The sequence below is a fragment of the Eubalaena glacialis genome, chromosome 2 (genome assembly GCF_028564815.1).
Source record: "Eubalaena glacialis isolate mEubGla1 chromosome 2, mEubGla1.1.hap2.+ XY, whole genome shotgun sequence".
NCBI lineage: Eukaryota > Metazoa > Chordata > Mammalia > Artiodactyla > Balaenidae > Eubalaena > Eubalaena glacialis.
The window spans coordinates 159,551,371-159,579,339 of NC_083717.1; the positions used below are offsets into that span (position 1 = coordinate 159,551,371).

At 36.9% G+C, this 27,969-nt stretch overlaps 1 protein-coding gene across 3 annotated transcripts in view; it reads left to right on the forward strand.

Annotated features, from left to right (window-relative positions):
- The window catches only part of FUT8 (fucosyltransferase 8), a 318,044-nt gene that overhangs the window by 283,774 nt on the left and 6,301 nt on the right, over positions 1-27,969 (forward strand). For all 3 annotated transcript variants that reach the window (XM_061182670.1, XM_061182669.1, XM_061182671.1), the window contains 3 exons: positions 11,394-11,640; positions 15,430-15,606; positions 24,799-24,949. In XM_061182670.1, the coding sequence (XP_061038653.1) occupies positions 11,394-11,640; positions 15,430-15,606; positions 24,799-24,949 (575 nt within the window). The remainder of the gene's footprint in view (positions 1-11,393; positions 11,641-15,429; positions 15,607-24,798; positions 24,950-27,969) is intronic.

Sequence of the window (27,969 nt, forward strand, 5' to 3'; positions counted from 1 at the left end):
TGCGGGAGACAGATACAAAAACATAATTATAATACAACTTGTTAAATGCAATGATAGAGATATGTACATGGATGGTTCTTAAAATTACCCTATGTTCTGAGAGTGAAATTCCTAAAATTTTACATTCCTAAAAGCCAAAGGTTTACTATACATCAGTTATTAACTCCTCACACTTCATCTAATAACATCTATTTGGGCAATACAGTCCTTGCTGCCTTGTGTATATCATGTAACCACTCCTCCCCTCCTACACACACACACGCACATACATGCATGTGCACACAGGTATTTACAGCTCTACAGGCCAAGGTGATTACCTGATCCTAAGAAACTAATCCTTTAGGCTGGGCTGTGCCAATTAGATACCTGTTGACAGGTAATCTAATGTTATAGTTGAGCCCTCCAGCTCTGGAGTCCGATGGGTCTGGATTCTAACTCCTTCACTGGTCATCTGTAAGTGTACTTGCCCTGTAGGGTAGTTTTGTTAATTAAGAGAAATAATATTCATAAGCATTTAGCACAGTATTCGGCACATGGTCTCAGTAAATGTTAGTATCATTACAAGACAGAGACTCTAGCTTATCTGAGGGTGAGACTAAGTTGTAAAATCTTGTAGACTAAAGCTGATGGCTACAAGATGGGCCCCGAGCAAGAGAGAAGTCAGCTAGCAGAGAGTGTAGCTGACCTGCCCAGACCATGGGACCACAGAGAGGTAGTAAGAATTGCAGGCTTCCCCATTTTCTATAAGATACAGTTGCACTTCTTGTTCTTTGTTTCTTGGCAATTCCCTTATATACTTTCAGTAATGTCCTTTTCACTTGAGCTAATTTGACCAGGTTTCTAGTCCTTGCAACAAGTGACCTTGACTAAAACAGTTCTCAGTAAATCCTTTTTTGGTTGTTTGATACTGGTGAGAGCAAATAGTCATGTACAAGTTTTGTTCTACAAAACTTAACTATGAGGTACCAATGTGAGAACTCCAGTATCCTTTATTTTATGAATTTTATAATCTATTCTAACCAAGTAAACAATATCAGCAGGCATAAGTAATATTCTATTCTTCTTCCTTGTATCCTTTTCTTGTTTCAATGGTGTATCTGCCTCTTATGTCCATACTGCAAGGAAAAGAAATAATAGTTTGTTAGTACACAAAGAAAAAGCATCCTTTAGAGCCAAAATGTAACATAGTCTTATTATATTGTATATATTGTTTCCTGTGCATTGAAGCCTAAGAAGGACATTTTGGGTCATATCGTTGATTCATCCAGTTCAGAACTCTGATTTAACAGTAGTCCTCAATGACATTTTATGGGAGATATAGTTGCCATCCATGATGTCAAGGTCTGAACATTTACATTTTTCCCTAAACATATCATTTTTGGCTTTTATCTTCTCTTGGGATATTGAGTTCTGTAAGAATTCTACCTATTGTGTAAAATGGGCTTTATTTTATTTATTCTCAAAGTACTTTTTTCAAGCACCAGTGAAAGGTTCCTAATTCTGAGATTTGGTGGATACAGCTTGAACACATTATCTAAATCTGTCATGATTTTTATGGGCTTTGAACATATCCCCTCTCAGCTTTCATCTTTTCAGATAGAAGAGAATCATCCTCTTGTCATTTGGAAGATCTCCATCCTCTTAAAAAACATTATTTCTTTTTATTCTTGAGAGGTAGTAGTTGAACTGCACAAGTTTATTTATATATAAACACAATTGTGATTTCCCCTTTTATGTATGTTCAACTTAGTAAACTATTGAATTGACTTAAAAATTACTTTGTATCCCCTCTAAAAGTTCTTTCTCTGATATTTTTTAATCTTTCAGAAATTCTTCTGACATGAATAAAGTTAATTATTACAATAATCAAGGCTGAAATTTTTTCTGAAAATACAAAATACTTGTATTTATTTTGTGGTTTATTTTGGATGCCATCAGTTATTATACCCTGAATTTTGGATCATATCAACAGGAGTAGATACTTCGGTCGGTTTTATAAGGTCTTTATGAATAAATTGAAATTTGTTTATTTTTATTTATCCCTAAATATACCACTTAAGAAATTAAAGGTGAAAGTATTTTTTAAGGACGGAAGTATTTTAGATTGCAGAATATGTTTTGCTTTTATGTTTAATAGTTGAAAATAAGTATGTAAATAAATAATAGGGAGAATGGTTTACAAGTTTAATAAATCTCTTTATAATAACTTTGCTTCCTGATTCTTTGTTCTGAAGTAGGCTATTTCTTCTTCATGGAAAGCTTATTATATCATTATTAGGAAATAAGACTGTCATAGGTTGTCTAATTCATATTTTCTCTTTACAATCAAATTGTGAAGGTATTGTTAACTCTTAACCATGAGCTTTAAATTGACTAAAAAGCACCTTAATTATTTCATACAAATAATTTAAATTTGAGGTCAGCTGTATAGCTATTATTTTTGTTTCTTATGGGATCCAAGTGTGAACCCAAAATGACAATGAATGAAATTGTTTTGTTAAGCCATAATTCATGGCTTCTAATAGCTTTATATGGGTTACACATGATAACTGTTTGAAGTTTTTATATCCTTTACTTAGTATTAATTTCTAGATCCAGTGCACTCTGTAGAGAGAGATCTGTACCTTACACATGGGAGTTCCGTTACCTCTTCCTTTGGCTATTTAAACTCACACTTGGAGCCTGGCCCCCTCCCGCCTCTCTTTTTCATTACAGGAGGAGTCACTCTGGCTTCCTCTGAAACTTTAAGGTAATGGAGTAGGGTTGGAGTACGACTTTAAACTCTGGAATCAGAATGTCTAAGTTCAGCTCCTATTTCTGAATGCTAGCTGGGTGGCCTTGAACAGACTGAGTTAACTTCATCTGTAAAATGAGTACTCACCTCATAAAGACTTTGTAGACTAATTAGGATTATGTATGGAAAATGTTTAGTGTAGTACCTAACATATAGTTGGTGTTCAGCAAATGTTAGCTCTTAATTCAAGATGCTGATAGAGAGGTGCGGTGGGGAGAGGGTGGACGCAGGAGCTGTGTTAGAAGTGGCTTATAGCATGGGTGATTGACAAGGAGTAAAGCATATGGAAAGAACAGACTCTGGACCCGTCTCCCTGCCAGAATCCTTATCAGTTGAGATGAAGATAGGATTATGATAAATGGTGGCCTCTGATTTAGAGATCTACCAGGTAAGACTTTGTGGCTTATTGATAGATAACTATCTACAGGTTGAAAAATATGTTGCAGAAATAGTAGGAATCTTCTTGGCAAGGGAGTGATAGACATATTCCTTTGCAAATTCTAGTGTAGGTTCTAAAGAAGGTTGTGGTTGTGCAGTCCCTGTTTTAAGCATAAATGAAAAGTGTCATGGGAGCCATCGTGTGAAGTATCAAATCTGTACAAAGTATTATCTTTTTTAAGCAGTAATAATCAAAAGACTACGCTCCATCTCAGACTTCTCCTCTTTACCCTGTTTGCTATGTTTATCTTCCTCCTCCCTCTCCTTTCCATGCTCCATTAATTAAGGTTTCATGCCTTTTGCCTCATAGTTCTTTTTCTTTCTTTATGGGTATCCCCTGCTCTTCCCCCATTTAAACCAGAATGGGTAAAATATAGCCATTTTTTGAATAATGTCTTTATAATATTTTTCTCAGCTCTGCCACCAGAGGCTGTAGATTGTAAAGTACTAGCTCTCTTTCTAGAGATATAATACAACCCAGAAGAGGAGAAACGAGGGAGGGACAGGTGACTTATACCAGATTGGAGCCGCAGTGACAGCAGGAGCTGTGGCTTGTCATGTAAAGCCGTACCCCATTGCCCATCTTTTTTCTTCCACAGTGGAGGAGGAGGCAGCTGGGAAAGAAGACGTACTCTGCAGTCTGAGGTTGCAGCAAGAGCTAAAGATGGGCATGATGGCAGGGTGACTCTTGGAGCTGCTGGTACTTTATGGATTGGTCTAGCATACAGTATGAGGGAGGTTTGTTGTTCCAGTCCCTATTTTAGTAGGCCAAGGTATTTGTCTGTTTTATCAGTGCTTTAGCATGGTGCCACACTTAAGTTGTCTTCTCTCTTCACATCCCACAAAAGTCTTAACTATTTTGTTATTATTTCCTTCTTCCAAAATGACTGTATTTTCATTTTCTTCTCTCGTGGAATATCCAGAATTTCTTGTTGTAAGTCTTGTATCTTAGGGTATTAAGATGGACCTTTACCCTATCATCAAGGAACCCTAATTAGACCTTCCTGATTAACATAATTGGAAGATAACAGCATAAAAATTACAAGTAGCTGTAAATCCAACATGAAATATCGCATTCCTAACTCTCCAAGTATGTGCTGACCACAGAGGCAACGATAAAATTCCCCCAAAGCAAAAGGAAATGCAGCATGCCGACTGACAGTTCTATCCAGTGAGATCCTGACAGCGCACCTGCTCACTCCGTCACCTCTTGCAAGGATTCTCAAGGAATGAAAGGCTGGTATTACCATGAGGTCCTTCCTCCTGGCTATTTCTTTCAAGGAGACATGACATGTGATGAAAGAATAAGAGGAATATGAGAGTGGAATTGTGATTTTTTTTTTTTTACAAGAATGGGGGAAAGAAAGGTTGGGGTTTGGCTCTTTACTAAATTTGATGAAATTAAGCCTTGTCTTTGTTTCTACTGCTTTCCATTCCTCCATTCTCTTGTTTCTTACCAATGAGAAAAGCTGTTCAAGGATTCCTTGGGATCCTTTGGGTTAGTAGGAGGTTCTAAGTTAGGAGAAAGTATTACTAAAAAACAAACAAAAAACTCCCCTAAAATCTCTAGCCATGGAGTTACAGGGCCTGTGTAATCTGAATGATCAAAGAAGCTATTGGCAGCATCCCCTTTATGAGCAAGCTGTCTGTGGACTGTCTGGAACCTCTTGGCAAAGCAACATATATGTATATAAAAGTTAAATGACTAAATTTGTTTCAGAAACATTAAGAATGACTGCAGGAAACCTTCTGTTTAGTGGTACAAAGCAAACAAATATCTTTGGTCTTTTTTCTTTTGACACTGTCCTGCCTACTTTATCCTGAACTGCATAATTCACTTAAGTTATTACATATTTTCCATTAGCTATTCTTTTAGTCCTCAATCCAGAGTCAAGTCTGTCAGAATATCGTTGAGGTCAGTGAACCATGAGTCTGGTTGCTTTTGCAAGGCATTTCTGTTGCTAGTAAAAGTAGGAAGCACCTCATAAGAATGCTGCACAGTCGTTTCCACAGTGTGATATGCTAATTCTTAAGAATGTTGCTAACGCTGCAGTGTGTTTCATATGATTGAATTTAGAACTTTTCACTCAATTGGTCCAAGGCTTCGAACTGGCAGTAATAACAGTCTTTTGAGTCCTTGCTTAAGTAGAGCAGTGATGGAATTCATATGGCAGGCGACAGTTGTTCATTCAAGTTCAGGAAGAGATCTCTATCAGCCGCAGTGGTTGAAAAACAAAAGGAAAGTAGCCCAGATGTTCACTTTTTAATAGTATATCTTGCCTTCATATTTTAAACGAGAACAGAGCTCAGTCATTAAATGAGGATATAAATATTAATGTTGTCATGTTAAAATCCAAAAGAACAGAGCTCACACATTTATGTGATTTTTTTTTTTTTTTTTAACGGCCATCTATAAATCAAGTAAAATCAAGAAAGCTCCCCCGTGCCTCTAGAGGTTTAACCACAGCTAGTTAACTTTTGGTCTTTTACTCTTGCCTTCTCTAACAAGTCTCAGAGAGTTGAGTGAGAATTTAGTCAGTCATATTTGGCCACACAGTGGCAAAGAAAATGTAAATCCCAAAAGTCCAGATAGTCTTTGTGGATATAATTTAATCATAGAAATTCCTTGCTGTAATATGAGCAGGAAGTATTACTAGTTTAGACAACGTACTGCTATTCTGTACTTTCAGTGTAGCACAGAATTTTGGTCAAGTTAGTGATGATAGAATATCAGAACTTTCAGATAATCAGAGTTGCTGTTCACTCTTTTATTGCCTATGGTAAACAGTATGAATAAGATTTGCTTTGGGTGTGTATCTTATATCTCCTTATCTGGTATATTTGGGAGTATATCTTTGGCTCACTGAAATGGGGCATTTTGATATATTTTTTAGAGAATATGATATTTTGGCAAGTAATCTCTTCCTGGACTAAACAGTAGCCAGATTCTTGAGAACTGTTCAGCAGAACTGATCCCGGGATACAAAACTAACGTTTTTTGAGAATTACTGTGTGTCAGGCATTGTGCTCAGCTTTCTCCATGCAATATCTCATCCTCAAAATAACTTGATGAGTAAGATACTATTATTAACCCCATTTTACAGATGAGAAATGTGCTATTATCAATGCCATTTTCCAGATGAAGAAACAGGGGTGAAGTTAAATATAACTTATCCAAGGTCACACAACTGTTAAGTGATAGAGGATTTGAACTCCAATTTTTATAATTCCAAAGCCCATACTCTTAATCACTGTGCACTACAGCAAGGTACTGTATGAATAAGCATTTGCCTTACTTTGTTTTGTTTGATGTCTCTCCCTGCTCCAGCCTCAAATAGGGCCATGAATCCCAGCAGTTGACACAGTCTTTGGAATAGCTATTGGATGTGATGGCACCTAGCAGCTATAACCATTCAAGGCAACCCTTAGGTAGAGAATTAAAACCTCATTCTACTGCTCTGTACTTATTTGGAGGAAGCCAGCACCTATGTGGGTACTGAGGGAAATCTTAAGAGTCCTGAGTCCAAAAAATAGACAGCTTTTCTGGTTCAGAATCACCAAAAAGTTACTAATAACCCCCTCCTCCCACCAAGTGAATTTAAGTTCTAGATAGTGATGTCTTATTGAAGATTTTTCTCAACTGGCAACCCTATTCCAAACCTCTCTGCCTTGACAATTCTGAGCTCTATGAATTCTGTTTTTAGGAGAGTTCCCCCTCCTGAGTGCTGCTTCTCTCACAACAAGACAGTAAATACAGAAGAAATCTTATGGACTGGGACCCAAAATCTTTCTATCCTTGAAACATTTTTCATTATAGCAGAACCCATTCATTTATGGTGGATATTAAGCTTCTCAAGCCCTTTCTATTGAGTCTGTGGAAGACAAATAATTCTAATTGACTAGCTGCAGGGCTGGTGTCTCTGACTTAATGTTACATGAAATGATGACAGAGTAGTGCTTTTAAATGGGGCTCTCATGAATTGACTAGCAGGGAAGAGGGCTCTTCTAAAGGTACTGGCCTGTAGCTATGGAGATCATCCCTTTCAAAGAGCTACCTGTGCTCCTGCCAGAGCTGCCCTCAGCAAATGACCTGATAAAAGAGGATTATCCACAAGAGAGGTAGTCTTGAATATGAGATAATTAATAATGACCGAATCAATTCAAGTTGAACTGGGCAGTCAGTTGTGTAATGCCCGGGCTAGTTTGCACTGGTTCTTTACAGATGAATAGTGCTGACTTATGTATGATTTGTACATCTGAAACATTCTCTTGCTAGAAGGTTGATGCAGTGCTTTTTTTTTTTTTAAACCAACACTGAAGTCCTCTTAGAGTGGCAGGGCACTTTTGATTGGTCAACAGGGCCATACTTAAATGCTTTTAAAAAATTTATGTTCCAGAAAGCAGAAGGTAATACAAGTAGTAGAGTAAACACTAGAATCTGATCATTAGCTGTATTACCATTGAGAAGTTCTCTTAACCTCTCTTAGTCTGTTTCTTCTGGAAAATGAGGCAGTTTAAATAAATCTGTGTTTCCCAAATTCTGAAACGTACCACAGATTACTAGAGGTGACTTTAGGTGGCATATGTGATAATGTCAGGTGGTTTTCTGATAAAACATTAAAATGAACATTGAATCTCATACCTGAGAGAGTTATTCCTTGTTCAGTCTTTGTGATTATATCAGTCTCAATTTGATATCAAGATATCTTTAATAGTTCTTTAACACTGGATAGTTGTTTGGGGATGGAGGTAGGCGGGGGCAGATACTGTGGATCGTTTATTCCTCAAAAATCTCTATAGAAGCAAAGTTAATTCCATTCCTTAGAAGGGAAAAGTACAGAAGTGCTTTTTTGCTCTGTCTGCGTCATTTCACCTCTACTTGGAAGGAAAGTCCTGTGTTATGCAACTGGTGAGTTAAGAGGAAGAACCAAACATGTGAGGTAAAGCCCTCTCTGGCTCCTCTCGTGGTGCGGCCCGTTCTCAGAAGACACGCTCCTCCTCCACCACGTGCATAGAAGGCCTTTGTTGACAAACTCTGCTTAGGACTGGGTGGGAACTATTAGGAAACCTGTGAGACCATCAATCCAGAACACAACACTGCGTTCTCCAATTCATCTTTATTGGTAATCAAGCTGATATTTTGATTGCCTTTTTATTCCTCTCTCTGCTTTTCATTTGGTTTCAAACTCATAGGAGATGTAAAGGGAGAGGCAATTATCACCCGTTAAAACCTCACTAATAATCTTTTTTAATATAAATCTGACTTGAGCTCAGAGCCCTTTATAAGCAATAGTATCTGTATAGAGTTTAATAACATGGTTTGTTTTTAGTGAAGTTATATTTTTAGTTACCATCTATAAAATAAATCAATTTAAGTTTTAAAAAGTGAATTTTTAAAACATTAAATAGTACAGATGGTGTATGGATATGGGGAGAATTACAAAGGTGGTACTTAAATGACTGAAGTTTAGAAAACACTGAATAAGATTATCTCTAGGATCTCTTCCAGATTTAAATTCTTTTGAATGTGTATTCCAATAGAATAAAAAATGTTATGTGGTAAACCAAGTAAAAGAAAAGACCTTCTAACATAGTGTGTACTATGTAATTTTCTTTCATTTTGAAATGTATCATTATTGAGGAGGCTAAACTTTCATGCTATGACAGTTTTTTTCATTTATAAGTATGAATACCCCTTTCTTAATATTTTACTAGGCAGCTGAGTATTGATATGTTTTGGATAGCATGTTTGTTGGTGATGATGGTTTGTTTTATTTTGTTTGTTGTTCTTTCACCAAAAGCAGTCTAGTTCTGGGTGAAGTTTTTGAACTGGAAATCTTGAAAGGCAGGAACCATGTCATCACTCTATACTCTGCCTAGTACAGAGTTTGACATAGTAGTGTTCAGTAAATATTTGAACGAATGAATGAATGAATAAAAGAGTCAATAAAAATAAACTGAGTTCTGTGTCTTGAAGGTACAAGCATAGTTTTCATTTCTGAAATGAAATAGTCAATAGGGCTAGCTGTACAGAAGTTTGAGGTCTTGGGACAATTAGAAGGTAATATTTTCACATGAGTGAAGTTTGGAGCTAGTTACATGGAACATTTAGAATAGCCTTTTCAGAAAGTAATCACAAAAAGAAGGTAGCCGTACTAATTTTGCTTTTGTTTATGGTCATATATGAGAAGCTAGGATCTTTCTTTCTTTCCCTCTTTGTTTTTTATAAAAAAAGAGCTACCTTTCTACCTTATTTTTTTCTCTCTCATACATGTACTACTTATCATCTCCACATCAGGGAAAGCACCCCAATTTTCCTTGCCTTAGGGAGACCATTAGAGCTTAATTTAAAATGCAGCTCATTCTTTCCCCACACACTCTTAATTACAGTTTCTCATCTGATAAAGGGGCCTAACTCTTTCTTAACTGGCATGCTAGACGAACTGAAATACTGGCGGTAAATTTGTTTATTCCCATTTATTCCCTCAACAAATGTCATGTTTCAAGGGCTTTGTTCTAAGACTGCTGAAATGAGTTTTACATATCAGAGAGAGAGAGAGAATATTAACCAGAAGTTTTTAATTCTTAGTTATACCAACTGACTTTCTAATAACTATGCAATTGGTTTGAGTGATCACATACCCAGATCATGTAATTTATTTTAAAATACTTTTCATATATAGAGAAAAACAGAATTTAAGGACTGTGTTTCATTCTGGTGAATACATTTTAAACGTATTCTAGGTCTCTTCTCTACAAGTACATTCTTTCTTTGACAGTCCAGTGATTAACTGTGATTCTAATTTATTTTGCACAATGACAGCATCTTAACTGGAGTTATTTTGTATGTTCAGGTTAATACTTTTTGTTATTGAAAATTTAAGTCGGTACGTTTTATATTTGTGAAATCTTTCTGCCTGGTATCTTTGTGTTTTCTAGTTATTACTATGTGGTCTTTAGTATGTGATGTAAACTCTAAGGATGCTGGCTATCACATTTTGGTTTGTTCTCATTGCATTATAAAGTTGATAGAACAGCAGTAACATTAATGGTATATAGAAGTTGGGTTTTTAAACCAATCGTCATCTACAGAAATTCTCTATCTCTGTTCTAACTTTAAGTTTAAAATATCCAGGTAAACAATCAACACAGATTCTATTCACCATCATTGAGCATATAATAGGTCTAATTTTGGCCAAGAAAAAAAAAAAAGACTTTCGAACTATCAAATTTTTTTCTTCAAAAGAGAGAGAGGCTTGTCTTAAAATTGTAATCTTTAGATATCTCTAGAGTCATTGTGGTCTGTCATGAAAGTATGCAAGAGCCATTTGCTATAATGGCAAGCTGGAAGTTTTGAGAACACTATGTCTAATTCAAAAACAACAATTATAGTTTCCACATATAAGTGATATCATACAATATTTGTCCTTCTCTGAACAGCAGAAGTAACACAACATTGTAAATCAACTGTACTCCAATAAAAATTTTTAAAAAACAATTATAAAAAACAGAACCTTTGCCTAGGGAGCCATGTCCACTGGCGATATGGTTATTCTCTGATTAGATGCTTTGAGTGCTGGATACCATTCTTTTTTTTTTTTATCTTTATTGGATTATAATTGCTTTACAATGTGGTATTAGTTTCTGCTGTACAACAAAGTGAATCAGCTATATGTATACATATATCCCCTCCCTCTTGAGCCTCCCTCCCTCCCTCCCCATCCCACCCCTCTATTACTCAGCCATAAAAAGGAACGAAATTGAGTCATTTGTAGTGATGTGGATGGACCTAGAGTCTGTCATACAGAGTGAAGTAAGTCAGAAAGAGAAAAAAGAGTAGCATATATTAATGTATATATATGGAATCTAGAAAAATGGATACCATTCTTATCTGGGGTATGAGGTGTTGATATGGCAGCACATTATGATAGAAAAGAAAAGGCCATGAACTTGAGGGGCAGACCAACCTGAACATGAAATTCAGCTCTGTCACTTTTACTCTGGTATCTAGGGCTAGTTACTTAACTTCCTCTGTAAAATGAAAATTATAATACTTCTTTAGAGTTTCTATGAAGATAAAAGCACCCAGAGTGAGTTCTTGTCCAATGGTAGTTGTACAAGGAATACAATGTGGTGATGATATGTTTTGATATTCCCTCAGGTGAAGTAAAGGACAAAAATGTTCAGGTGGTTGAGCTCCCCATTGTAGACAGTCTTCATCCTCGTCCTCCATATTTACCCCTGGCTGTACCAGAAGACCTTGCAGATCGACTTGTACGAGTCCATGGTGATCCTGCAGTGTGGTGGGTGTCCCAGTTTGTCAAATACTTGATCCGCCCACAACCTTGGCTGGAAAAAGAAATAGAAGAGGCCACCAAGAAGCTAGGCTTCAAACATCCAGTTATTGGGTAAGAACCTGATTTGTTCCTCCTAAAACTGCTATGTAGTAGCAGGGATACATACCTTTACAATACAGTGTGAACTTTACAAGATATAGTGTAATTTTCATAGCCCCACCCAAAAACAGAGGTTCCAGAGTTCACCTTAGGCCACAGGGAGATTATTCTTCCTTTGTTCATTTAGAACAGCTGAGTCATCATAATTTAGTCACCCTTAATCATTTGTTCATTTATTCATTCAACAAATATATAAAACCATATTTCTGAAATTAACAGTCTCTCCTGGGGAAACCAGCAAAATCTTATTTTGTTGGGAGTATTTTAGATGCTATACATGACTCCTGCCTTACTCTAACAGGGCTACGAGATGAAGCTCTCATATTTATAGCTTTTCTATTGCACCTTTAATTGCCACTGGTGATTATTTTGCATTTTTGATGTTCTGTTTTCTTTTTTGTTTTGAAAGCTACTTTGAGAATAAAGATATCATTAGTAATGTAAGATAATGTTAAAATTATTGTTTAAAGTTATCTCTTGGCCCACTTGGGAGTTATCATGTATATATGTACAGTCTCATGCTTATGTTAAGGGAGGTATATCAGGAAATCCTGGAAGCAAAAAAAAATCCAAAAGAGCATCTTTGTTCACAAGCATGTGCTCCTATACCCATACATAAAAAGTTATGGAGTAAGGAGTTTTCCTGGGTCCTGATGCCAGATTTCACACCATGGGAAATGTTCTTTGCCTAATGGAAAGAATACTAGACTGAGAGTTAAGTGACCTCAGTAATATTCCTGGCTTTTCCCTAATTCTGGGCCACGTTACTTAATAATAGTATTATTGAGCTTTGATTTTTTTTCCATCTGTAAAATAGGGAAGGCAATACCTGCCCTAAAAATGATGATGTGATAATATAAGGATGAAAAAGGATTTTAGTTCTGTGGGAAAAAATGCACTGTAAAATATTATTACCTTTCAGAGAGACTGATGATGCTTAAGTAATTCCTGAAAATAGATTTGTAAGCTAGACTATGGCATTCTGCAGCTTCTATTGTTTGTAATAAAGTCAGCTATTGATTAATATTAATACATGTGTTGATTCATTCACTTACCTGCAGAATATTTATTGAATACTTGCTACTGTGGGGGACAGAGGTTAAATTTTTTTTAATGGCTCCTTCTAACTCATCGTAGTCCATGGGAAAAGAGACTTACGCAACTAACATTATATGGGTAGAATGTGATAAATGCCCTGAGAGAAAGCATAAAAAGTTTTATGAGAGGTCGAGGGAGGGGAAATGTACTTCCAGTTCCCAAGAAAGGACCAACAAAGGCTTCATAGCTGCAGTGTTTGAACAGGATCTTGGAAGATGGAGAAAGATACACTATAGTAGTTACATTACCAAAATAACTTCAACTGCATTATCTCATTGATCCTGTAACACAATCCTGTGATGTGGGCAGAGATAACCATTTTACAAGTGAGGAAACTAAGGAAAGAAAATCTCTCCCCAAAGTTCCAGAGTTTATAAAGGCAAAACCAGGACTTACACCTGCTTAACTTTGTTTGGATTTCCTGTAGTTTTACGTACCAGAAAGCTACCCTTATTAATTTTTCATGGAGTATCCACCACATTGAGAATTGGCCAAATATAGAAACTTGAAGTACCGCAGACAGCTAAGTTGTTTGCACACTTAAGTAGTGTGCTGTAATGAAAGAGGGGTGCATTAGAGTTCAAGAATCTGGGGGTCCAATCTGGCTTCCACCACTAACAAGTTATGTGACTTTGGACAACTTACTTGGTCATTCTGGGCCTTCATTAATTGTCACTCCTTTTTCATTTGTTAAAACAAAACAAAAGAAAATGCTAGGTTAGATAGTAGTACCTAAGGTTTCTACTTACACAATACTAAACAGTTAGATTTTTGTGTCTACCCATCATCCATCCATTCATTCATTCATTCATTTGTTGTGTTTGGTGCAATTGGGAATAAATAAAATCAGATTCCTTGCCCTGGAGGAGCTTTGATAGATAGTGAAAATCAGGCAAGTACACAAATAACTTTTACTTTTGTAAAGACTGGGTTAAAATGTATGTGAAAGAAACCAGCCTCCCTTTGCCTTATATTGTCATTTTGTTCCCTGAAATATCTTCAGAGACATCAGTTTCTTTAACTGTCAGATGAAAGAGTTACATTAAATCAAATGACTTCTAATATCCTTCACAGGTCTAACATTCTGATTCTTCCATAGAAATTCCATTAAGGTCCTCTCTGAAATTATTGGTCCAGGCCTAATTTCAGGAATACTTGGAAAATTGAGAAAATTGCTTAGTAGTACTCTGCTACTATGTCAAATGCTCCTCTTCCTTTGATTTTTCCTTCTTGTTATAGCTCTCCTTTGTTTTCATCTTTATTTTCATATCTCCTACCATGTTTCTTCCCTGTGTCTTAGTCTTCATATGTATAGAAGTTACTGACCCCTGTTCTAAGTAGTAGAGCTAAAACAAGAACACGGTAAAATCAGAGTTTCAAATAGTGTTTCTTCTCATGAAACTCTTCATTGAAATTCAGTGGAATTGTTCTTTCTGCCCCATCTCATCTCCATGGAGCACAGTGAACAATTCCAAATTTCCTGAGAGAACCAGTGACTAAGAAGAACGTGGGAAGGAAAAGATGATACAATAGGTGTTCATACGATAGTATTCACATCTGGACTATCACCTGAAATGCAAAGGAAAGAACAGCCACAAAGATGTCAGAGTAACTCCAGTGAAGTTAAATCCTCACTCCAGATTCATAATAAAAAGCTGGCCCTAGGCTTGACTTAAGACATGCCCACATATTGTGACCTAAAGGAAACAAATCTTATCTTTTTTCTTTTCCAACATATGAATAGTGGTTTAGTAATTTGGGAAGAGGGGAGATGTGGGAAGGGCAAATTTAAGGAGTGTTTTAACTTATGAAAACAAACTCTAACTATTATTATTCCTGTTTTCATTAAAATACTGTTGGAAGTCAGTGCCTTATTCAGTGCAGGACAATGTAAATCTGTGTCCCCAGTTTTACAGTTTTGGAGCTTTTCTTAAATAGGACAGATGAGATCAGTATCTGCTTGTGTTTGATAGAGTAAAAAGCAGGGAAAGGAAATTCATTATGCCTATAACAAAAAGGCTGGCATGGCTCCATGAACTGAAAATAGTAAGAACTCTTAAAAGGTTTGCCTTGCCTTGATTGTGCTATAGGAAGAATCCATACAGGTCTGTGTTTTCCTTGCACAACTGTAAATTCAACAAGCTGGCATTACAGTGACAATACAGGATAAAATGAAGAAAAAGAAAACTTGGCATCAAAACATTACAAATGATATATTTAATGTTCTGTAATAACAACTGTGAATCTTGGCATCCTTTATTGTCAAATATATTAAAAATTATATCCAGTGTTTTCTGGAAGGCTGGTTGGTATTTGCTGCCTTATATGTGGTCTAATTCTGGAATCTCCCATTTATTCCTTATTATGCCAATTACTTTCTCTTTATAAGAAAGCATTCTTCAAAGACTTAACTTATTTTTTCTAATTCCCCTTGTATTAATATGCAAATATATTTAGAATATATGTGTTTGAACTTTTTTAAATATTGGTTTTATTTTTTCTAATGGTGAAAATGAAAGAAAAATTGGTTTAAAATGTCCATAACGCCACCATGAATAGGGGTATAAAGCTGAGTACCCTAAAAGTACTCTGTGGATCAGAACATTATCAGCAGAATCTGACTTTCTCCCTCTGCCCCCACAGAGTCCATGTCAGACGCACAGACAAAGTGGGAACAGAAGCAGCCTTCCACCCCATTGAGGAATACATGGTACACGTTGAAGAACATTTTCAGCTTCTTGCTCGCAGAATGCAAGTGGATAAAAAAAGAGTATATTTGGCCACAGATGACCCTTCTTTATTAAAGGAGGCAAAAACAAAGTAAGTTAGATGAACTAATGATTCTAGAGTGAACCGTCTCTTTTCAGTTGAAAGGAATCCTTAATTCCCATTACTCGTGATTCTTGTCACAATGAATGTTATTACTGATTGTTGGGGGTTTTAAATTCAAACAACTGTGTACTTGTGCAACTGTTATTATGATCAAAGCATATGTGAGGTGCCAGCAAGGTGTAGATTTCATTCTGAAACCCCTTCTCTTGACTTGTAGGCAGTAGTCATCTGATTATATACTCACATGACCTTTGTGTGCTTGGAAGGGAGAGAGCAAGCTTTCTGGTGTCTCTTCTTGTAAGGAAGGGCACTAAATCCATCATGAGGGTCTTACCCTCATGACCTTATTTAACCCTAAGTACCTCCCAAAGGCCCCACCTCCAAATATTATCACATTGGGGGTTAAGGCTTAAACATATGAATTCTGGGGGGACACAAACATTTAGTCCATAATACTAACCAACTCACAAGACTGTTAGCAATAAAACACACCAGGTGCTTGCCCTTTTGCTCTATCTTCACCAACAATCACAGGCAACTGAAACCATGTGTAAGATATAAGTTTTCATCTTATAAAAATTTCTGGAATTTGGAAATTATATTTTTTTAAAAAGGCAAAGAATCAAAAGATGAGTTTTGTAAGTGAAATAATAAGGACTGCCAGCTTGTACTGAGCTGTATTGAGCCCGCCTGCCTGTATTTCAGGCACTGTGCTAGGTGGTGGGGATTCCATGATAAGCAAGACACTCTCTGCTCTCAAGGAATTCCCAATCTAGTAGGCGAATGGACAGTTACAATACAGTATGAGTAGTGCTACTATAGAGTAATACCATCTACTCCAGAAATCATCCCTGAATCCTTGACTAAGTGGTCCTCCTCTGTGCATTCCTCTTAGTATTTAGCACTTGCTTACTTCTGTCTCCCTCACTAGATTATAAGCACTTTAGAAACTATACCTAGTTCTAGTAAGTGCCCAGTAAGTATTGAATTATGTTCATTTCAGTCCTATCTGTTTGAAAACATTTTATTAGCAATTATCATTTGACCTTTTTGACTTTTAATTAATTTATTTCTCAATCCCTCTTTTATGTCACAAATGGGGGTTGGGAAGAAAAACAAATCTGAAATGAATACTATAATGCAGGTATTTATCCATGTCATTGGATAATCATTTAAACCCTATTTCTACCTCGTAAGAATCTAAATTAACCTGATATAAATTGCTTTTTCTTTAAGGCTCCCTGTATTGATTATACACACAGACACTCTCTCTCTCTCTCTCACACACACACACACACACACACACACAGGCATGTGTGCGCACAAACAAAAGACCAAGAAATTCATCAGCCAAATATAAGCCAAGTTATATAGTTATAATTCTTGTTTAAGTATAAGAGTTAGGGATTAAATGAACATTTGGACATAAAACAAGAAAAAATTTGCACAGATATTTTTCTAGTTTGATATACAGACCTATTAGAGAGAAACAAAGTAGAAATAGTTCATCTTAGTCCTTCATTTTAAAATATCAGACTGAATTTGTAGCTTAGTTGAAAAAATGTTAAAATATTACTTTATTTACTCTTTTACTTGTTCTTGAATGCATCATAAGTTTTTCCCTTGATTAGCAAATTATTCATGCTCATTAGAAAATATGGAGTTGGTAAGTATACAAGCAAGGAAAAAATATTACCCACAATCTCATTACTCAGTGGCAACAACTATTTAAATATCAACATATTCCCTTCAGTCATTTATGTAGTTATACATTTTTGTAGTTGATCATATTCTATATAATTTGAACTCTTTTTTACTTAATATAGCACTAGATCCCTTTTCCCAGGTTGCTAAAAAAAGTCATTGTAAATCTCTTTTTTTAGTGACTACGTATCCACTGAATGGAAATGCCATTGCTTACTTGACCATTCTCGTAATATTTGACAGGTTATTTCCAATTTCCAGTGCTATGAGGGATGCCTGAAATTATCCATATTATTTCCTTAATCTAGATTTCTGGACTTGGAAGTATTTAGATAAAAGGATATGAATATTTTACAGCTGTGATCCATAGCACAGCATGATATTTTTACACCAAGCAACCCTTATAGTACAGATGGCAGTAGTATCTACTTGGATTGTGGGAATAATAAAACTTGATTTTTTCTTTTGTGTGTGAGTGTGTGTGTGGTCAGAAGCTAGTAACTCCTCTCCCCATGGTAGTCCAGGCAGCATTCTTCTCCATATTCTGTTATAAATGTAGCAATAGCATTTTGTGCATATTTTTTTCCTCTTTGGAAATTATTTGGTTTTCTGAGCCATTCTAAGGATTTTCTCGGGAATTTAAATACCGTTTCTCTCCTTCATTATTTTACTTAAATGTTTTTCCCACTCTGAATTAATTCTGCTTTTGACCTCTCAGGATTGGTTTTGATACCTAAGCAAATCATAGAACTTCTGTTGTTGTTTTAGGAGACCAAAGCATGAACTAATTTTTCAACAAGGTATATAGAATCCAAGGTGATTATAAGACTTTTCTGCTTCAAGAGGGTGAAGAGATGGAGAATTAAACTTAAATGAGGCATAGTATTTGTACAGTTAGAGAAGAAACCATTTTTCTGACTAGCTTATTCTTTGTAAAAGGGGTCAAGATTAGCTTATATATGTGGCTCCGGTAGTTAATGCTTTGTTGCTTAGTATTACACCTCAGGTCTCTCTAGATTAAGACTGAGTTCATTCACGAGATTTTAGCACCAGCATCCTAATGCCTGTGACAGCTGCTGATAATGTGGAGATCGCTCTCTTAGGTAATTCACTGTTAGAGTGTTTAAATCACAGACTCTTTGGCAGTCAAAGAAGTAAGAACTATTAAAGTTGTCTATCCAGCATTGTATTCTAAGATTGTGGAGACTGGGGATAAGAGTGAAACAGGAGAAAAAACAAGCCATTAAAAATCTCTCAGATTAAATATTTACATATTTAGTTTGCTCTTTATCAAAAATGCTGGACGAGCTCTTCCTAAAATTAGGTTCATTTAAATGAATAGAGGCAAGAGAAATTTGTTTAAAAGTTGTTGTAAAGCATTTGGTTGCCATGTGAAATGAAGAATCAACAATAGTGGTAAATTAATTCACTACTTTTTTGAACTACATCTAATATGCTAGACAGTCACAGGGCATTAGGAATACACAAAGAAATAAAAGATAATATGTGGCTCCTTATCTCAGGGCGTATCCAACTGGTAGGCAATATATGGGTAACAAATAATCAGTGTCATTATATAATTGTCCTGAAGGAGTTGTATACTAGGTAGTGAAGTCAAGAAGAGGAGTATCCCCCTCAGTCTGGAGAAAGACCTCACAAAAGAAGATTTGATGTTAGTTTATAATTTCAAGTTACACCTTTGTGGGTGATATAAAAATCAATTTTTGCAAGATGGAAGAAGAAAAAAATATTTTTTTTAATCATTACCAATCTCTGCAACCTCACAGTGGAAGACTTCTGCTGGCATACTTGTAGGCTTAAGACAAGAAGGAAGCTGTTTGTGTGGAAAGTTTCATGCTCATTATTGGAAGTACAAAATCTTCTTCCCTCATTATTCACTTTGTTTCTGTTTTTCAACACTCAGTATCCTTCATCAAGCTATCTTTTGCATATAGAGATAAGGCCTGAGGAACTTAGGTGACCTTTTGGTTTGGTTCCAGGAAGAGGCCTTTAAGTTAGGAAGGGCATAGTGTTCACATCACTTCTCAGTAAAAGGATCCCTCTTGTGTTTGTGTCACTGAGCACCCAAACCTTGCTGACAGAGTTAGTCTTTATTCTAGGATAAAACCTGTGCTGGTGTGTTTTAACGATTTCCCCCCTCCTCCACCCTCCAGCCTTTTCATATTTATTTGTTTCTGTTTCTGCCCCATGACTGGATCTGCATCTTCACAGGAATCGCATTAAAAGTTTTTTTGGTGGTTTTCTTTTCAGAACAAATGTGACATTTCCTTCATCTCCCTGATTCAAAGTTGAGGAGGGCAGAATGTCAAAAATAATGAGGCCAAATGGATCTGAACACTGAATACCAGTCACTGAAACAGTGCTCAGAGACTTTTTCTTCACAGTCATTACTAGAGGCTATGAGAGAAAACGCCTTGGAGGTTGTGGAATGAAGAGAAATCTGAAGCAGCTGTTAGGGAATTAGGAAAACATCCCAGACATATGTAGCAATCACTTGTTCATGTATTCATCCACATAGCATTGTGTGGAGTGCTAGATGCTGTGATGCAAAGGAAAATAAGGCATAGTCCTAACCTTTGGGAAATACTGTATGGGAAAAAGACATGTAAGCTGACTCCTGCTGCCTCAGGGCTTATAAATAGGAACTATTATTCTTTCAACAAATATTTATTGACCTTGTATTATATTCCAGGTTCTCTTCTAGGTGCTGAGAATAATAGAGTGAACAAAGCAGATGAAATACCTCTCTTTATAGAGCTTACATTCTAGTTAGGGATGAAGATGGTGGGGAATGAATGCAGACAGTAAATAAACAGTAAATATATATTATGTTCAGTGATAGTAAGAGCCATGGAGAAAAATTAAGCAAGTAAAAGGGATAGGGATTGCCAAACTCCTCACTAATAAGGCAGCATTTGAGCAGAGATCTAAGAGGGAAGTAAGAGATAAAACCAGGTGAATATCTGGGGAAGGAATGTTTAACAATCACAACTAATGATTTATTGAGCATTTACTACGTGTCAGATACTCTTCTAAGCACTTTACATTGCTTAATTTATTTAATTCTTAAAAAATTGTATAAAGTAGGTACAATGACTATCCCCTTTGCATGTAACTTCTCAGAGTTTACAACTTAACTCTGATCTGTCTCATGCACTGAGAAAATTTATTCACTCTATACTAGAGTATAATTAAACCTCTAATTCAGAGTAGAATCATTTGAATGTATAGTAGACTTTTTAAAGACATCCTGTTTTAATATTTTTTAACACATATCTTCTCAGGACTGCCACAATATTAGTTGGTGGACATCTACAAGGAATTTGCTTTCATAAATTTATTACAATGGTTTTCTGTCACCGTTATTTGTTAAGATGGTGCTTATGGGGGTTAAGGGAGACAAGTCTCAGTTATCACAAATTCTAAACTAAAAATTTAAATGAAGTTTAATCGTGATGTTTATATTCTAAAGGAAAAGCTCAGTGACCAAATTTGAAAGCAGGTTGGAGCCTCCTAGAGAGGCAGGAGGCAACTGGGACTCCCCCTGGGGACACATATACTGGCAGCAGCCAGTGGGGAGCTCATTCTACCACAGGGACCCTGGTGCTGGCAAACAACGTTTTGGAGTCCTCCTTCTAGCCTATTAGAACCAGGGGCTTACATGCCCACTAGTTGATCAGCACCAGTACTGGGATCCCCAAACCCCACAGCCAGCCATGCTGGGACCCAGCACTGCCCACCAGCAACACAAGACCAACCTTAGGACTTGCGGGCCTGCAACCAGGCACACCAGGACCCAGCCCAAGCCACCAGTGGGCTGGCACCAGCCCTGGGACTTCTCAGGCCATGTAGCCAGCTGTGTCAGGACCCAGACTCACCTACCAGCAGCTAGCAGCCTCCACATGAGGCAGGGCCTGGCAGCCAACCGGGCTGGGAACTAGCCCTACCTACCAGCATGCCCACAGTAGTTGACCCCACCACAACAGAAGTGCCCACTCAGCCCACATACAAGGTACCCTTAGATTATATAGCTCTGGTGACCAGAGGGGAGTATGTAGCTGGGCCCCATAGGACATCTCCTACATAAGGTCACTTCTCCAAGAACGAGAAACATAACTGACTTGCCTAATACGTACAAATAAACACAGAGAATTAGGCAAAATGAGGTGACAAAGGAACGTGTTTCAAATGAAGGAACAAACCCCAGAAGAAGAGCTAAGCAAAGTGGAGATGAGCAATCTACCCAATAAAGAGTTCAAGGTAATGATCATAAAGATGCTGAACGAACTCAGGAGAAGAATTGATGAACACAGTGGCAGACTTAACAAAGAGTTAGAAAGGGTAAAGGAGAACCAAACAGAGCTGAAGAATGCAATAAGTGAAGTAAAAAATATACTAGAAGGAATCAACAGTAGATTAAGTGATACAGAAGAACAGATCAACAAACTGGAAGACAGAGTAGTGGAAATCACCCAAGCTGAACAAAGAAAAAGAAGAATTTAAAAAGTGAGGACAGTTTAAGAGACCTCTGGGACAACAATAGCATACCAACATTTACATTATAGGGATCTCATAGGGAAAAGAGAGAGAGAAAGGGGCAGGGAACTTATTTAAAACAAGAATAGCCAAAAATTTCCCTAACCTGGGAAAGGAAACAGACATCCAGGTCCAGGAAGCACAGAAAGTTCCGAACAAGATCAACCCAAAGAGGTCTACACCAAGACACATTGTAATTAAAATGACAAAAAATAAAGATAAAGAGAGAATCTTAAAAGCAGCAAGAGAAAAGCAACTAGTTATGTACAAGGGAACTCCCATAAGATTGCCAGTTGACTTTTCAGCAGAAACTTTGCAGGACAGAAGAGAGTGGCATGATATATTCAAAGTGATGAAAGGAAAAAACCTACAACCAAGAATACTTTACCCCACAAGGCTACCATTCGAATTTGAAAGAGAGAGCAAGAGTTTTACAGGCAAGCAAAAGCTAAAATTGTTCAGCACCACTAAACAGGCTTTACAGCAAATGTTACAGGGACTTCCCTAAGCATAAAAGAAAAGACCACAACTAGAAATATGAAAATTATGAAAGGAAAAATCTCATTGGTAAAAGCAAATATACAGTAAAGGTAGTAGATCAACCACTTGTAAAGCTAGTAGGAAACTTGAAAGACAAGTAGTAAATTATTTATATCCACAATACGTGGTTAAGGAATACACAAAACAAAAAGATGTAAAATATGATATCAAAAAACATTAAATGTGGGCAGGTGAAGGCAGGAATAAAAACTGTGGAGTTGTTAGAATGTGTTCAAACTTGAGATCAACTTAAAATAATTATACACACACACACAACCCACCCTTACACCTATAGGAACTAGAAAAAGAAGAACAAAGCCCAAAATTAGTAGAAGGAAAGAAATGATAAACATCAGAGCAGAAATAAGTGAAATAGACACTTAAAACAATAGAAAAGATCAATGAAACTAAGAGCTGTTTCTTTGAAAAGATAAACAAATTGATAAACATTTAGCCAGACTCATCAAGAAAAAAGAGAGAGGACCCAAATGAATAAAATCAGAAATGAAAAAAGAGATGTTAACAGCCAACACCACAGAAATCAAAGGATCAAAAGGGATTACTGCAAACAACTGTATGTGAGTAAATGGACAACCTAGAAGAAATGGATAAATTCCTAGAAAATTTCAGTCTCCCAAGACTAAATTAGGAAGAAATAGAAAGTATTAATAAACCAATTACCAGTAATGGAGTTGAATCAAGATTGATCAAAAAACTTCCAACAAACAAAAGTCCAGAACCAGATGGCTTCACAGGTGAATTTTATAAAATGTTTGAAGAAGAGTTAATGCCTATGCTTCTCAAACTATTCCAAAAAATTGAAGAAGGAAGAATTCTGAACTCATTCTACAAGGCCAACATCACCCCAATTCCAAAACCAGACAAAGACGCCACAGAAAGAGAAACTTACAGGCCGATATCATTGATGAGATACAAAAATCCTTAACAAAATATTAGCAAACCGAATCCAACAGTACATTAAAAGGATCATATACCATGATCAAGTAGATGCAAGGATAGTTCAATATTTGCAAATCAATCAATGTGATACACCACATTAACAAAACAAAGGATAAAAATCATATGATCATCTCAATAGTTGCAGAAAAAGCTTTTGACAAAATTCTATATTCATTTATAATAAAACTCTCAACTAAGTGGGTGTAGAGGAGACATACCTCAACATAACAAAGGCCATAAGATATCACAGACCAACAGCTAACATAATACTCAACCGTGAAAAGCTGAAAGCTTTTCCTCTAAGATCAGGAAGAAGACAAAGATGCCCAGTCTCACCAGTTTTATTCAACATGGTATTGAAAGTCCTAGCCACAGCAACCAAAAGTTGTTAAGAGGCTAAATCCTAAGAGTTTTCATCACAAGGAAAATTTTTTTTCCTTTTTTAAAAATTTTGTCTGTATATGAGATGATGGAAGTTCACTAAACTTACTGTGGTAACCATTTCATGATGTGTGTAAGTCAGATCATTGTGCCTTAAACTTATACAGTGCCATATGTCAATTATATCTCAATCGGGACTTCTCTGGTGGTCCAGTGGTAAAGAATCCACCTTACAATGCAGGGGACGCGGGTTCAATCCCTGATCAGGGAACTGGGATCCCACATGACGCGGGGCAACTAGGCCTGCACGCCACAACTACTGAGCTCATGTGCCTCAGCTAGAGAGCCCACGTGCTGCAAACTAGAGAGCCCACATGCTCTGGAACCCGCACACCACAACTACAGAGCCCACACGCTCTGGAGCCTGTAGGCCACAACTAGAGAGAAATCTGCGCACCGCAACAAAAGATCCCATATGCCTCAACGAAGATCCCGCATGCTGCAACTAAGACCCGATGCAACCAAAAACAAATAAAGTAATAGATCTTTTAAAAATTTGTATCTCAATAAAACTGGAAGAAGAAAAAACAATGTATAAATTATATTTTTAAAAAGATATATGCTTAAGGATAAAAGTGGGAAAGGAATGCATAAAATGAAAATGTGTCTGTGTGAAAAAAATATGAAAGCAGGTTGAAAAACCTCTTCAAGGTCACTTATTACAATGAAAATAAAGAGCTTTCTGTTTTCAATTCTTTCATGAATTGAAAGGGACATTCTGGTGCATATGTGTATTTTATATGACATGCCAATAACTGTTAACATACAGGACACCCCAGAATGGTTTCTGCCCCATCAATGGATTCAAAGATGCTTTGTCAGCTACTCTATTGAATGCCAGAATTAAAGCTTTCCTTACTGTCAGAAAGAGGGGGACTCTTGGTTAAAGGAGCTGGCTACCTCCTGCTGATAGGATACTATTTCCTGACAGAATTCTATGATTTCAGTGAGTTTGTATAAATTTATTTCTTTTTTCAGGTACCCCAGTTATGAATTTATTAGTGATAACTCTATCTCTTGGTCAGCTGGACTACATAATCGATACACAGAAAATTCACTTCGAGGTGTGATCCTGGATATACACTTTCTCTCCCAGGCAGACTTCCTAGTGTGTACTTTTTCATCCCAGGTAAGCATTTTTAAGTGATCAATGCTCTTTGGTTATATTGGGTCAGGAAGTTCTTGGATTTTTTAAAAATGTTAGTTTTCATGACTCAGGTACAATTTTTTTAATATTGGGGAATGATCCCCTTTGTGAAAGAATGAGAAGATTCCAGAAAACATAGCTCTTTGAGTGCACTGAATATTTAATTGTTTGCAAGCAATTGTTGAATACATCTCTACTGAAGCCAGCTACTGGGGTTGTTTAAAGTACTTGGCTTATTCACAGCATTTAACAGAAACAGCAAGTAATTAAGTTTACTTAATACTTTCTGATTTTGCATACAATCAGTATGTAACCAGGGTCCATCCATTTCTACACATCAGTGCACTGATACTGAGAGGCTTAAATGCTCAGCATTTTGCCTCACTTGATTGCTTTATAGAAAATAAGAAAGAGTAAATGTAATTCCTCTTTCAAGTCCTTTTAACGTTTCTACCAAGCAAGAAACTGTACATTATATTTAAGCAATACCATATTATAATCATTCTTTGAGTTTATTGTTATAGATAATTAATATGTTGTTGGTTTGGTGTGTGTGTTTTTATGAGTGCTCCAATCAGCCTTATATGCCCAGTGGAATATGAGCATAGAAAGATTTATTGTGGATTTTATTCAACTGTCTCATTTATGTGCATATTATTGGTTAGTTTTTTCAACAAGCTGTTAAATGATTGTTTGTGCTCAGACCTATACTAGGTGTAGAGGGAATTTCAAAGGAGATCGAAGATACAGCTCTTACCCTGGTCCAGAATCTAGTGAGCAAAATATCCACATGAAATAACCAGAGAATAATTACAAAGAAATATAAACCATGTAAGATAAATATATGCCTGAAAGCTTAGAAGAAGCAGAGAAAAGAAAGTGTGAAAAGGAAAGCCACATCATTTACATGGGAATATACTGCAGAGAGTATAAAGAAATGGACAGTTTTTTATTATGTGACAATGCACACTGTCACAATGGTATGGTGCTATGATTGTTGGAAAGATAACTTATCCCAGCAAAGCCTGTATGAGTTCCTTCAATGTGGCATAAGAATACAACTTAAGATGCAAAGACAGCTACACAGAACAGGAGTCACATGGCAGCAGTCCTCATCAGAGGGAAAACATGAAGGCATTATAGCTGATATTCTCCCTAATTGGGGTGAGGATCCTATCTTGGAGAAGGGGGTGGGATGGGGGGAGGGGTTGTAACTACCTAGTCCCTCTCAACTGCTTTTGAGAATCTGGCTATGTGCCTATGTGATCAACAGGTGCGAATAACACATTTTCGAATGCTTATTGTTAGAATGATTGAATCAAGAGTCACTTTCCCAGATGTACCACCTCCTCTGTAGGCCTAGATTTTAGGCCTTCCTAAAGTCTATTCCTTTAGTCCGGGGTTTCTCAACCTGGCACCGTTGGCATTTGGGGCTGGATAAGTTGTTGTGAGGTGCTGTCTTGTGCATTATAGGATGCTTAGCAGCGTCCGTGGCCAGTAGACCCTCACCTCAAGTTGTGACAGCCAACAGTGTCTCCAGACATTGCCACATGTCCTGGGTGGGGGGAGTGGGAGGGCAAAATCACCCTTGTGAGAACCACTGCTCTAGTTTTAAAGCTCTAAAAGTAAATAAATATATACATGTCTAAACATTTACCAACCTTACATGGAGGTAGACACTGAGACTTACAAGGACGTGCTCTATGTTTTGCTTTCCTTTGTCCAGCTCTCCTTAATAATGCCATTAGGCTCATTCTGGAAAGAAAATCTTTTTTTTTTTTTTTCCCTTTTCAAGGATGTGCTGTAGAATTTTTGATCCTCATAGCCTCATAAGTCTAGTTTTGACTCAGAAGTCAGGACCTCTGTCACTTCATGATACTGGAAACCTGTCCAGGTTTGAAGAGCATATTGTTCATACTACTTTGTTCATTTTATGCATTATATCAACCTCTGTGTCTTCTTCAGACCTCAGATCCAGAGAAACAGTTTATATGAAGAAAGCGTAGTACTGAGAGGTCTGGTTGTGTCTAAAGGAATAAGATTTGTGATTATATATTATATTGTTCCTAAAAACTCTTGGCAAGTCAAAGTTCATCCAAAATAACTCTGATCATTTAAACCAATATTTTGTGTCCCAAAATAGACTTGAATACCTCAAAACATGTTAGGGCTCAGAATAAAAGTTTAACAGTAAAAAATACCGTACATTTATATAGTAAGTAGCAGTTTGCTAAATGTGATCACCTTCTTTCTTGGTGACTAACAGCTGTAGCAGTTGAGACTGTGGAATAATTCCACATTCAGTGATTGATCTTTGGGCTTCCTTGCACCCCAGTTTTTTTTGTTTTTTTGTTTTTTTATTTTTTTTGGCTGCGTTGGGTCTTCATTGCTGCGTGCGGGCTTTCTCTAGTTGCGACGAGCAGGGTCTACTCTTTGTTGCAGTGCACGGGCTTCTCATTGCGGTGGCTTCTCTAGTTGCAGAGCATGGGCTCTAGGCACACAGCCTTCAGTAGCTGTGGCACGTGAGCTCAGTAGTTGTGGTACACAGGCTTAGTTGCTCCATGGCATATAAGATCTTCCCGGACCAGGGCTCGAACCCGTGTCCCCTGCATTGGCAGGCGGATCCTTAACCACTGCACCACCAGGGAAGTCCCGCACCCCAGTATTTTTTGAAAATATTTTTAGTAAAAAGGCATTTGGTACAGTTTAATATTTTTGTGGTGTGAACGAGTTGGTTGGTGGCTTGTAGCATAAACCAAACCAAAATTGCCATAAACCAAAATTGGAATCGTTTGAAGAATGCCCCCAAAATGTCTCATCAGCAGTGGAGTTTGAGAAAACGTCACTGATGACATCAAAGTATCAAGCCATTGACTTCACGAGACAGAGAAGAAGAATGAGGCATTGTGGGCTCTGGAGTCAGACTACCTGGGTTTAAATCCAACTTTGTCCACCTAGTGACTCTGTGGCGTTTGAACAAATTACTTAGCCTATCACTGACT